The 13,182-nt window shown below is 36.7% G+C and overlaps 1 protein-coding gene across 3 annotated transcripts; it reads left to right on the top strand.

Annotated features, from left to right (window-relative positions):
• Nucleotides 1-2,749: 2,749 nt before the first annotated feature.
• On the top strand, nucleotides 2,750-12,975 carry Mcts1 (MCTS1 re-initiation and release factor). Of its 3 annotated transcripts, none has more exons than XM_015498505.2 (6): nucleotides 2,750-3,071; nucleotides 4,207-4,359; nucleotides 4,883-4,980; nucleotides 9,578-9,711; nucleotides 11,840-11,907; nucleotides 12,769-12,975. In XM_015498505.2, the coding sequence occupies exons 1-6, from the start codon at nucleotides 3,061-3,063 to the stop codon at nucleotides 12,848-12,850; spliced, it is 546 nt and encodes a 181-aa protein (XP_015353991.1). In that variant the 5' UTR covers nucleotides 2,750-3,060; the 3' UTR covers nucleotides 12,851-12,975. The 3 variants fall into 3 exon arrangements, with proteins under 3 accessions (XP_015353991.1, XP_048653009.1, XP_048653008.1); XM_048797052.1 differs by having other exon boundaries at nucleotides 2,952-2,975; XM_048797051.1 differs by lacking the exon at nucleotides 2,750-3,071 and adding an exon at nucleotides 3,512-3,688.
• Nucleotides 12,976-13,182: the final 207 nt, after the last annotated feature.

Genomic DNA, 13,182 nt, shown 5'->3' with positions numbered 1-13,182 from the left:
TTTTTTTTTTTTTTTTTTTTTTTTTTTTGGTTTGTTTGTTTGCTAGGGATGGAACCCAGGGCCTTGCACCTGCTAAGCAAGTGCTCTACCTCTGAACTACACCCCAGCCTAGAGCTGAGCCACAACTCTAGCCCCCTCAATACTTTTTAATAAGTCTAAAATTAGTAGGTTTCAGAAACAGTAACCTCAAGAAACTAGGAGGACCATCCAGGTGTTATTAATTTCTGGGTCCATAAAATTAACTTTCATTTACTAGTGGAATATATACTTATTACATATAGTGTTAGCGTATATAGACAGTCTTCAACTTATAATGTTTCAGCTTTAAATTTTTTTTAACTTTATAACAGGGCAAAAACAATACATATACAGTAGGAAACCTAATTTTGAATTTCATCTTTTCCCAGGCTAGTGATATGCAGTATGATAGTTTGTAGCTATGATGGGCAATGCTGGTGAGCCAGGTGCAGCTTCCAGTCAGCCATGTGATAAGGGGTATAAGGAAATAATCCATACTCCACCAAGTTCTGTGTTAGTAAGTTATGAAGTTTGTTAGGTGTGTCAAATGCATTTTCAATTTAATGATACTTTATGATAAATAATGATGAACAGGTTTTAGGGGTCATAATCCCATTGTAAATCAAGGAGCACTGTATATAATCTAAAGCATATTATCTACTTTCACTCATCTCAAACTGTAACAATATCTGTTTATAATGTATTTGTTATTAAATGACAGGCTCCCAGGGTAATATGAGCATTGCCAGGACAGGAAGGATGTTTGGTAAGAAACCTGACAGCTTGGGGTCTGGGCTTTTTTGCATGTTTATAAACTCAATATTGTAAATGTCACAGAGTAGATTGATGCTGGGAATGTGGATTCACACTAAGGACTTTCACAAGAGATTGATATGTAAATCAGAAGGCCATTTTTTTTTTATAAAGACAAACATATTTGTTTACAGAGATTTGAAAATAGCAAAGTTTTTCCCTGTGGGAGGGTCTTCATGGGAAGCCAAATTACAATCTGAAGATTATTGGTACCATAGAATCAAGACAAGGTAAGTTAGTTGCATAATATCATTTGCTATGATTGCTCTAATTGTCCATCTCCCCAATATTTTTTTGCATTTCAATATGAATTTTATTTATTTATTTTTATTGGTTATTCAAAACATTACAAAACTCTTGACATATCATATTTCATACATTCGATTCAAGTGGGTTATCAACTCCCATTTTTACCCCAAATACAGATTGCAGAATCACATCAATTACACATCCACATTTTTACATAATGCCATATTAGTAACTGTTGTATTCTGCTACCTTTCCTATCCTCTACTATCCCCCCTCCCCTCCCCTCCCATCTTCTCTCTCTACCCCATCTGTTGTAATTTAATTCTTTCTCTTGGTTTTTTTTTCCCTTCCCCCTCAAATTCGTCTCCCCAATATTAACTAGAGTATTTGTTCCCTTGTGTATTTGTTTTATTGATCAGGGCATACCTATCCGATTTCTTGAGTAGTACCTAACTCAGATTTTTAGACAATTTCTTCTATGCTTTCTTTGATGACCAAAACCCTCAAACTGGCATAATTTTGTTTTCAACTAGCTTTTCTTTTAAAAATTACATCATCAAAATGTGTTTTTTTAGGGCTGGAGTTGGCAGAGTGTTTGCTTTGCATGCACAAGGCCATGGGTTCAATCTCCTGCACCACACACACAAAAATGTGTTTTTTAGCTGTGTCAGATTACATCAGTAGTGCTCATCTAGAGGCTTTTTTTTTTTTGTACCAGGAATTGAACCCATGGACGCTTAACCACTAAGCCATATCCCCAGCTCTTTTTTATGTTTTATTTTGAGAGAGGATCTTGGTAAATTGCTCAGGGCCTTGCTAAATTGCTGAGGCTGGCTTTGAATTTGAGATCCTCCTGTTTCAGCCTCCAGACCGCTGGGATTACAGGTGTGCACTCCCATGCCCAGCTGAGGCTGTCTATCTTTCAAGTAAATTATCTCTCTTGGTTTATAGTTCAACTTTTAAGTATGGGGAGGTAGAGGACTGGAACCTGGTGACTTTTATTTAATAATTCTATGGGGGGTTGGGCGTGGTGGCGCATGCCTGTAATCCTAGCGGCTCGGGAGGCTGAGGATTGCGAGTTCAAAGCCAGCCTCAGCAGAAGTGAGGTGCTAAGCAACTCGGTGAGACCCTGTTTCTAAATAAAATACACAGTAGGGCTGGGATGTGGCTCAGTGGCTGAGTGCCCCTGGGTTCAATCTCCGGTACCCCCCCCAAAAAAAAAATTCAATGGGGTACCTTACTATGGTTAGTGGAGTTACTAGATAACAAACAGGATGTTCAATTAGATTAAGACAATTGAGTACTATATATTTTCAGTGTAAGTATGTTCAAATATCAGATATACTTACACTAGAAAAGTATTCATAGTTTATCTGAAATTCAAATTTAGAAGTCTTGCATTTTTATTTGCTAAACTTGAAAACCATACCAGTATATTAACATGAAGCTATGAGACTTGCTTGAGTTCATGCTGGTTGGTATGCAGTAATCCATTTGGGTGTCTCAGGGAACAAAACCAGTCCCACTAAAAAAAAAAAAAAAAATGAGGTTAAACGTAGGTGCCACCAAAGCGTGAAAGAATCTTGACCCTTTGAGGAACCCATAACTGACGCAACTGTCATAAAGGCTGTTTTGGTGGATTCCCCGCCTCTTCCATTCTTCCTTCCTGCAACAAGAAAGAACTGTTCTAACACTTCTTCCTTCTCAAGTCCCGCCCTTTCAGCTGTCCGCAATGGAGAGGAATCGGTTACCCAAAAGGAGCCTGCGAGAGCGCCGACGTGGAGTTCAGAGGAGCGGAAGTCGTCAGATGTCACTGAGAGCCGTAAAGCGCGTCTGGCTTGTTCACCTTCCGGATAACGACAACAGCTCCGACTCTCAGTGCCGGCCTTCCTCGTGTAAGGGGATCTGCCGGACCCTTGCTAATTCAATTTCTTTCCCTTTCCGGGCCCTTCCCTATCGTCGCCCCCTTCACCTTGGATCATGTTCAAGAAGTAAGGACATGTGTGGCCTCCATAGGCTGCTCACAAAGGCGGTGGGAGTGGGGTGGGGAAGAGGGCGAGAGCAACAATCCTCTTTCTCTCTCCCCCGCCCCTGCCATCCTGACTCCCTAAGGTTTTCTATAGTATATGCTCTCACTCGCAACTTGCAACACTTCTTTAAATTTTCAATCCCTAATCCTCAATCTGGCTTCGGTCCCTCCACTTCCATTTTCTTTCTCCTTAACTCTGTTCTTTTGCCCCCCCCCCCCCAATCTTTCGCCATTCCTAGGGTTCTACCAATCACATTCTTGCACTGTGATTTAGGGGCATATCCTCTTTAGGTGAGAGGGGAGCCCTGCACTCGCTGCCATATGTTTATTAGTTATGAACTGAATAAAAGAAGGCTTGACTTCCTGGATCATGGGAGTGAAGGAGTCTGGGTGACAGGAAGCAAGCGGCCTGTCATGCCTATTGCCTAGCTGCCAGATTAACCTTGTCTTGGAAATAACGTGATTGCCCCGTAGGCTATTCAGTGTAAGGAAGACAGAATTCCTTGGGAACCTACCTAGTGGGTTTACCTTCCACATTTGGTAGAGGCAAAAAGCAAAGGGGAACATGGGCAAAGGAAGGTGGGTTTTGTGCATGAAAATTTGAGAAAAATAGATAGGGATCTTAAAAATTATATCATCTTCACCACTTTAAAAAAAATGTTAGCAGATTACACTGCCTAAGAACAGCTGATTTTTCTGTGTTATGCTTGGTTTTGGCCTTTTGCAACTTAATGCTTAAGGCTTTTTTTTTTTTTTCTTAACAGGTTTTATTATTGATGGGAATCTGTTTCTTCCTTTGAGTAAGATTAGGTAGCTGATTACAGGTTATAGTGCAAACTGTGTTTTATCCATAACCCCTTCCCCCAGCTAATTGCTGTATATGTGACAATTTATTTTATTATTAAAACATGGTTTTGTATTGGGCAAAAAAGGGAAATGGTGTTTCAAAAAACAGTGTATTTCATAGTTATTCTAAGGATTGAGTACTATCTTGGGAATAGATGGCCAATAGATTACCCAATTAGAACAGTAATTTTTAGATATTCTAATAATTTTGCTTAGCAATGCCTTTTTTTCTTGCAAAAATCACTTGGCAGGTTTGATGAAAAAGAAAATGTTTCCAACTGCATCCAGCTGAAAACATCTGTTATTAAGGGTATTAAGAACCAGTTGATAGAGCAATTTCCAGGTATTGAACCATGGCTTAATCAAATCATGCCTAAGAAAGATCCTGTCAAAATAGTCCGATGGTAAGTCTTTGCTTTTCTCTGTGTAAAGCTTAGAGTAGCTGAATGTTTAATGTTTATGTTGCTCTTATTCTAAATGAAATTATTTTCACATTAACTATTGATAGATTAATGATAATAATAGACACAGTGACAATAAAACTTACCATGTATTTGTATTTTCAGATATTTCCTTTATGCATGAAAAGTGTGGTTTTATGTATTGATTGTTTTATTAAAGGATTAAATTGTAAATTTAGAGTTGAACTTATTCCTGTTTTTTTTTAGAGATGTTTTATTATCTAACAATGGAATTCAAATAATAAAATGTAAAATAAAATTGGTTGTAGCAGGACATATTTTCTCTACTGGACTGATACTATAGGAAAAACAGTGTGAACAATGTTTTTTGGCCAGGATCTTTATTTAAAAGTTTACTGTATCTCTGTATATGCCTATTTCATGTTGTAAATTTTAAAGGATATTTTATTTACATTCATTTTCGAAAGAATATCTAACTTGGTACTTTCTGACATTTGTCTTATAGCCATGAACATATAGAAATCCTTACAGTAAACGGAGAATTACTATTTTTTAGACAAAGAGAAGGACCTTTTTATCCAACCCTAAGGTTACTTCACAAATGTAAGTCTCATTAGAAATGCACATTTGAAAGGTGTTGAAAGTGACTGCTGATAGTTAATTTGTTATTTATTAATACTAAATAATAAGGAATATAAAGCTAAAATGAATGCCCATCTTGTGGTAAATCAGAAAAATGCAAAATTTCCAATTTTGCATTCCAGAAAGCCCAAGAAAAAAGCATTCATTCATTCAACAAATATTTATTGAACTTACTATATGCCAGGCACTAAGTTAGGATCTGAGAATACTATTTGAAGCAAAGACAAACATGGTCCTGTCCTTATGAAGCTAGCTGAGAGAATTTATAGCAATTAGATAATCACACAAATATGTAGCCATAAACTGTGATAATGGTCAGTAGAGATAATTCTGTATATGGGAGAGCACTGGCTAAATGTGGGAGTCCCAGTTATTACTAGTTGAGTGTCATGATCGTATGTTTTGAAACCAAATACTGTTTATTTCATACCCACATTTATAGTTATTTGAGTATATTACAGAAGAAAATCATGGAAGATATAATGCCAGTGTACACAAGAGGTTTTCAAAATGGGAAGCAAAATTTCTGCTTTTTAGTCTGGTATTCTGGCCAAGAGGCAGAAGGAAAGGGAATGAATGGCAGGCTCTGTTGTTGTTGTTGACTGAATGAATTTGGCTTTTTGGTAAGAGGAGATAAATTTGAAATTATTTAGTGGTACAGAGGTCAGGAGAAGTAAATCTGTTAGGCAAGTCTTTATAAGGGAATAGTTACACCAGGTGTGGTGGTGCATGCCTATGATCCCAGCAGGAGGCTGAGGCAGGAGGATCCTGAATTCAAAGTTCAAAATAGCCTCAGCAATTTAGTGAGACCCTGTCTCTAAATAAAATACAAAAAAGAGCTGGGGATGTGGCTCAGTGGTTAACTACCCCTGGATTCACTCTTTGGTACCAAAAACAAAAATAACAACAAAAAACCAAGGGAATAGTTAGAATTATTTGATTAAGTATTGGTTTTGTCAGGTTACAAAAAAACTGATGGAGTGAAATTGAGTCTTGATGCAACAAGAAAAAAAAAATTTGAGAGAGAGAGAGAATTTTTTAATATTTATTTTTTAGTTTTTGGTGGATACAACATTTTATGTGGTGCTGAGGATCGAACCCAGCGCCCCACACATGCCAGGCAAGCGTGCTACTGCTTGAGCCACATCCCCAGCCTCAAGAAAAATTTTTAAATGAGAATATTTTGGTGACATTAAGACATTTTGATATGCCCATTAAACTATGAGCAGAGACAAAATCAAATGTATTTCTGTTTTGAAAAACCAACAAAAATTCAAGCCCCTCCCCCCAAAATGTAAAAGACTTTCCTGAACTATTGGGAAAATTTGAATATGGTTTGGCTCTAAAATGGTAAAGTAGAATTATTAAATTTTAGGTATGACAATAGAATTGTGGTGGTATAGAATGGCTTTATTCTTAGGTTTGCTTATTTATGATGAGGCATTATGTCTGAACTAATTTTCAAATGATAGAAGAAAATATGTGTGTATAAATAGAGATAAAGCGAATAAAGCACAGTGTTAATGAATAATTATTAGATGTAGGTGGATAGTGTCCAGCTATTCTTTCAATTTTTCTATAAATTGAGCATTATCATAAATTTGGGGAAAAGGATGTTCCTATTTAATAATATTGTGTGGGATCAGCCTTTTAGAACATCTTACTTATTTTTATGCAAAAAGTAGAATAAGGACTGGGACCATGGAGCATACCTATAATCCCAGTGGCTTGGGAGGCTGAGACAGGAGGATTGAGAGTTCAATGCCAACCTCAGCAATTTAGTGAGGTGCTAAGCAGCTCAGAGAGGTCCTATCTCTAAATAAAATACAAAATAGGGCTGGGGATGTTGCTCAGTTGCTGAGTGCCCCTGAGTTCAATCCCTGATACCCCCCCCAAAAAGAAAAAGTAGAATAAGCGGCTGGGGTTGTGGCTTAGTGGTAGAGCACTTGCCTAGCATGTATGAGGCATTGGGTTCGAGCCTTAGCACCACATGAAAATAAATAAATAAAGATATTGTATCCATCTACAACTAAAAATATTTTGTAAAAAATAGAATAATATGGTGGTTTAAAACATGAACATGGATTCTATTCCCGGTACATATCATTTGGCAAGTCACTTACCCTCTTCAAGCTTTGTTTTCTTATCTTTAAAAATGGACACTAAAGTGGGCTGGGGATATAGCTTAGTTGGTAGAATGCTTGCCTCACATGCACAAGGCCCTGGGTTCAATCCCCAGCCCCACACACATAGACACAAAACGGACACTATAATTATGTGTCTCCCGGGCTGGGATTGTGGCTCAAGAGTACTTGCCTAGCACGTGTGAGGCACTGGGTTCGATCCTCAGCACCACATAAAAATTAAATAAAGATATTGTATCCACCTAAGACTGACTGACTGACTGAAGATATTGTATCCACCTAAGACTGACTGACTGACTAAATAAATAAATAAATAAATAAATAAATATTTTTTGAAAAATTGTGTATCTCCTGTGGGTTGTGAGGATTAAATGAAACAGTGCATATAATATACCTAACATAATGCCTGGAAAGCAGCAGGCATTCATTATATGACAACTATTACAGTGAAGTAGTAATTGTTCAATAAGTGTTTACTACTACTTATCATGATTATCATCATCATCATCATCAAGGGACTGTTATTAATGAGGTTGAAGATCTAGGAAACAAATTATGGTTTGTGAGTAGTGAATACATTCAGTCAGGTTCCCTTGTTTTTGTACTTTAGTAATAATTGGATGTAAGTAATCCAATACACTAACAATAGTTATTTCAATTACTTTGGTGCTAGTTTAAATTAATCTGATCTTTTTTGTTTTTGTTTTTGGTACTGAGGATTGAACCCAGGGGTGCTTAACTACTGAGCCACATCCCCAGCCCTTTTTATTTTTTTTATTTAGACACATTGTCTCTTTAAGTTTCTTTAAGGCCTCACTAAGTTGCTGAGGCTAGCTTTGAACTTGCTATCCTCTTGCCTCAGCTTCTCCAGTTGCTGGGATTACAGGCATGTGCCACCACATTTGGCTAATCTGTGATCTTAATAAGAAAAAGACTTAATCTGTTCTTCCACTAGTGAGAAATCTAGTGGTAAGACATTAAAATTAAGAAATTTTACCTATTATTGTCATTTCTAGAGAGTGCTGAAAAGCTTAAAAAGTTTTTCTCCCATTGTTTGAAACCCTCTAGGGATCCTTTAACTACTTGGTTATGAGTTATTAGTAGACATCACACACATGCATTTTTTTAAGATTACAAGAGGATATGTGCACATTTCTATGACCTAGAGTTAACTATTGTTAGCATATTGGATTACTTATATCCAATTATTACTTACATCCAATTGTTTTCTGTAATATGTTGCCGCAGTCCGGCTGCAGCAGAATAATCGGGGGGTGACGAATAACTTGTGTACGTTGATACAGCAGGAGTAGGAGCCGTTTATTGCAGGACAGGAGCAGTATTTATACATTCCACACAGCTTATCTAATTAGCATAAACTAGATACATCAGTCAACCAATCAGGAATCTCTACACCTAATGGCTCGGTTTTGTTACTTCTCAAACCACTCCCTCTGACATTTTGCCAGGCACCATCCAGACTTGTTTACAGACTCTAACAATATGTGTAAATGCTTATTTTGGTGCTAGGGATTGAACCTGAGGCCTTGTGCATACTAAGTATGCACTCTACCACTGTACTATACCCCCAGCCTGTTTGTCCTCTTAAGATTGGGCTCTTTTTAAATGTAGTTTCCCCTATTACTAACATCTTACATTGGTACTATACAGTTACAATTTCTGAACGGATACTGATGCATTATTATTAATGAAAGTCTATAGTTTAAATTCAGGTTTGCTCTTCCTTTTGTTCAGTTCTGTGGTTTTGCCAGATATATAGTGTCCAGTATCCAGTGTTACAGCATCATAGTAAAACATTCATGTTATTCTACCTATTCATCCTTCCTCCTTCTCCTCTACCCTGACCCCTAGTAACCTCTGATATTTTTCAGTTTTTTATTTTGCTTTCTTCATTCATCATGAACATTTCCTAGGGCATTAAGTGTTCTCTAAAAACAATGTTTTATTATATATGTGCATGACTTTTTCATAGACATACCTTAAGTCATTTATCTTTACCTTATTGTTAGATATTTAGGTTGATCTCAGTTTATTTCAATTAGAAATGTTAGTGCTGCAGTATCTTTCTACCTAATATATTGTACATCTCTCATTTTTCCTTAGGGTAGAGTCAGGGGTCTCATTGCATGTTTTTAAGTAGTCCTTAAGAAAGGTTACACCCATTTACAAGTCTTCTACCAGTTTATGGTAATTCTAGTGTTCCTACCCTCTTGTTAGCACCAGGGATTACTTTTCTTAAAAAATACCAGTCTGATCAGTAAAGGATAGTGATTTAGTTTTATTTTTCATTTGTCAGAGTAATGTAGTTTTTGAAATATTTGTGCATGCCCTTTGCCTTTAACTTTTGAGTCTTCAGTCTTATTAATTTATATAATTTATTTCTTCTCTTCTAGATCCTTTTATTCTGCCACACCAGCAGGTTGATAAAGGAGCCATCAAATTTGTACTCAGTGGAGCAAATATCATGTGTCCAGGCTTAACTTCTCCTGGAGCTAAGCTTTATCCTGCTGCAGTAGATACCATTGTTGTATCCTTCCCAGGCTCTAACTGCTAAAAAATGTATTCATTGTGTTCTTGTCATTAATGAATGATCTATCATCCAAGAGAACACATTATATGTACTTTTTTAGAGGATACTTTCCTGTTGTCTCATGCCTTTCTGATTATAGTTGAAGTAATGAGAGTAACTTTTTATTTCTTGATTCTAAATTGTTTCATTTGAGGTAGTTTCATAGAAATTAAATGGAATCAAGTTATAAATTATAAGTCACAGCTGCTGGGTAGCAGTGCATTCTGTAATCTCAGCTACGTGGGAGGCTTAGGTGCGAGGATCACAAGGTGGTCAGCCTTGGCAACTTAGGGAGACCCTGTCCCCAAAAAAATGTGTCTGGGGGGAGGATGGGTGTATGTTTCTCAGTGATAGAGTGCCCCTGAGTTCATTCCCCAGTGCAGAGAAAAAAAAAAAAAAATCCCAACTGCATTGCAACCCAGCCCAATTAGGGCTTATTGTTACTAGATTCAGGATACAATCTAACACAATCTAACTTTTGATTACTAATCAGAAGAATACAGGTGATATGAGTGGATTAGTATTTTGGACATTAACTTACCTCTCTTATTGGGGATTGAAACCAGGGGCACTTTATCGCCAAGCTATGTCCCTAGCCTTTATTTATTTATTTATTTATTTTTTAGTTTTTGGCGGACACAACATCTTTGTTTGTATGTGGTGCTGAGGATCGAACCTGGGCCGCACGCATGCCAGGCGAGCACACTACCGCTTGAACCACATCCCCAGTCCCCTGTCCCTAGCCTTTAATTTTTTTTTTTCTTTAAGACAGGGTTTTACCAAGTTGCACAGGTTGTCCTCAAATTAATTTGTGATCCTACTGCTTCAGCTTCCTAAGAAGCTGTGATTAAAGGTATGCACCACTACACCTAGCTCCCAAGTAGATATAAGGATCTGTTCAACTCCTGACGTAGTTGAATAATTCTGCATTATTTGTATTTCTTTATGTAGTGCTATTTCAACTATATTTCTGGATTAAATAGATTTTTGTCAACGAGTCTGTACCAGGAAGTCATCTCCTTTGCCATAGGCAAAGTGGCCATTTGCCTCAGGTTGAGAAATAAGGAAATAAAAAAAAAAAAAGAAAGAAATAAGGAAATCATTGGTGGAAATAAAGACATTATTATACAGTGGGAATGCCATTGGAGTGAGTTGAGTATGTCCTATGCTCAAAAGGAGGCTATCCTCTGTTTTGGCAGTTTTAGCTAAAGGTTAGAATAAGTTGTGTGTTTTCTTTTAGGAACAACTTGTGTTTTATAGATACTAGTCACATAATAGGTGCTCAAATATTTGTGGAACATTGAATGAATTGAAGACTAATGGAGAAAAGTATTCTTTTTCATATGTATGACTTCTCTAAGTGTTGGTAGGTTTTTAGTTTTGGAGTTTCCTTTAAGTGGAACGTTTTCCTAGTAGTAGACATTGTTTTTGGTGGGTGGGTGGGGGTGCTGGGGATTGAACCCAGGCCCTTGTACATGCAGGGCAAGCACTCTACCATCTGAGCTATATATCCTCAGCCCCTTAATACTAGATTTCACTTTGTGTTTTTGTTTTGTTTTTTTTGAGACAAGGTCTCACTGTGTTGCCCAGGCTGATCTTGGACTCCATGGGCTCTAGTGATGCTCTTGTGTAGCTGGGATTACAGGTATGTGCCACTATACCCAGCTACAATTGTTACTTCAGTGTGTACTTTACATAAAGCCACCATTCAATGGTCAAAATAGTGGAATGCAAGTTATCCTACTGTTTGGTAATAATGCACCAATAAAAAGGAAAAAACAAGACAGACACTAAAATAATTGATATTTATTTATTTATGTGCAAGAAATTTTATCTTTTTTTGTATGACATGGTTTTGTTAACATGGTATGTAGTATTAATATTTGACTTAACCAAAATGATAATTAAGAACATTTATTTAACATTTCTTGAATGTACTCATATCCCCTGCCCTCAAGGAGTCAGTAGTCAGGAGAGGACACAAGATGGGTTCAAAGTGGCTAACTAGTAATACAAGTAATACTTGACACATTTCCCTCCCTGCAAGGCATTTTGAGAGATAGTTTTCTTAGCTATGTGTTTTCAGGCAATCATGGCAGAAGGAAAACAGCATGCTCTATGTGTTGGAGTCATGAAGATGTCTGCAGAAGATATGTAAGTCTCACTTTAGGCCCCCTTAGCTTTTGAGATATGGAGCCTAGGAAGTATCAGAATTACAGATGAAATTTGCTCATTCATACCACATCTTACAAATTACTAAGCACAGAAGCCTAATTTTTGATTTTTCCTAACATTTAGAAAGCCATTGAAGCCTCTTTTGTCTTCAGTATTGCATTCTTCTTTTTTTTTTTTTTTTTTTTTTTGGTGTGTGTGTGGTGCCGGGGATTGAACCCAGGGCCTTATGCATGCTAGGCAAGCACTCTACCAACTGAGCTATATCCCCAGCCCCCACATTCTTTCTTAAGTATTATGAAAAGAACCCATATGCCTACACAGGTGTTTTATATGTATATATGGTACTTTAGGAATTTTTATTTAATATCTTATAAATTGAGAAGGGAAAAATATGTTTTGCTGCTAGCTTTTAAAAATGACACAGTTCAGCACTATGTAATATTTGTCTTACATTCTAATTTGGTAGTATATGAAATGTAGAATATTAGAACTTTTAAATGTATATTACCAAAATATAGGCAATATATTTTAAAAGTTTGGAACCCATTTGATGAGCAAAATTAGTCCTATTAATTTTGTTTTAAGGTTTAATACTTTGATATTCTCCTGGTCTTGTGATATGATTACTGAGTTTGTATAGGCTCACTAGTTAGATTGCTTAAATCACTTTAGAACATGAACTGCAGCAGAGTAATGAGCCTAAAATAGATAATAAGTGTAACAAAAATAAATTCCCTACATGTGTCTCAATAACTAGAAAATAACATTGCACTTTGTTTGCCATGAATAAAACTATAAAAATGCATAAAAATGTGTTTATGTGTTTTTCCCCTTCTACAGTGAGAAAGTCAACAAAGGAATTGGCATTGAAAATATCCATTATTTAAATGATGGGCTGTGGCATATGAAGACATATAAGTGATCCTCAGAAGGAATGCACTTGGGCTAAATATGGATATTGTGCTGTATCTGTGTTTGTGTCTGTGTGTGACAGCATGAAGACAATGCCTCTGTGGTTATGCTGAATAAATTCTACAGATGCTAAAATTCTGTTAGCTTCAGAAATTATTTTAATTTTTTTTAAACTCAAAATTGGGTAGCACACTTGGACATTAAAGGGTATCTGGTAAGTAACTAAACAGACGACTTAATGTCCTATAAGGTTAATGATAGAAGATGAATTGGTAACTGGACTTGCCAGTTTATGGTGGACCCCCAAATAATTTGTCAAGTTAATGGGGCTTGAAGCCAGAT

The sequence above is a fragment of the Marmota marmota genome, unplaced genomic scaffold (assembly GCF_001458135.2).
Source record: "Marmota marmota marmota unplaced genomic scaffold, marMar, whole genome shotgun sequence".
Lineage (NCBI taxonomy): Eukaryota > Metazoa > Chordata > Mammalia > Rodentia > Sciuridae > Marmota > Marmota marmota.
This window is presented reverse-complemented; position numbering and strand designations above follow the sequence as displayed.

What these genes read in the sequence shown, in the direction of transcription:
- Mcts1 (XM_048797051.1), top strand. An exon ending in CCTGTCAAAATAGTCCGATG is followed by an intron (nt 4,360 to 4,882) that starts GTAAGTCTTTGC and finishes TTTGTCTTATAG; the next exon opens with CCATGAACATATAGAAATCC. An exon ending in CTGCAGTAGATACCATTGTT is followed by an intron (nt 9,712 to 11,839) that starts GTATCCTTCCCA and finishes ATGTGTTTTCAG; the next exon opens with GCAATCATGGCAGAAGGAAA.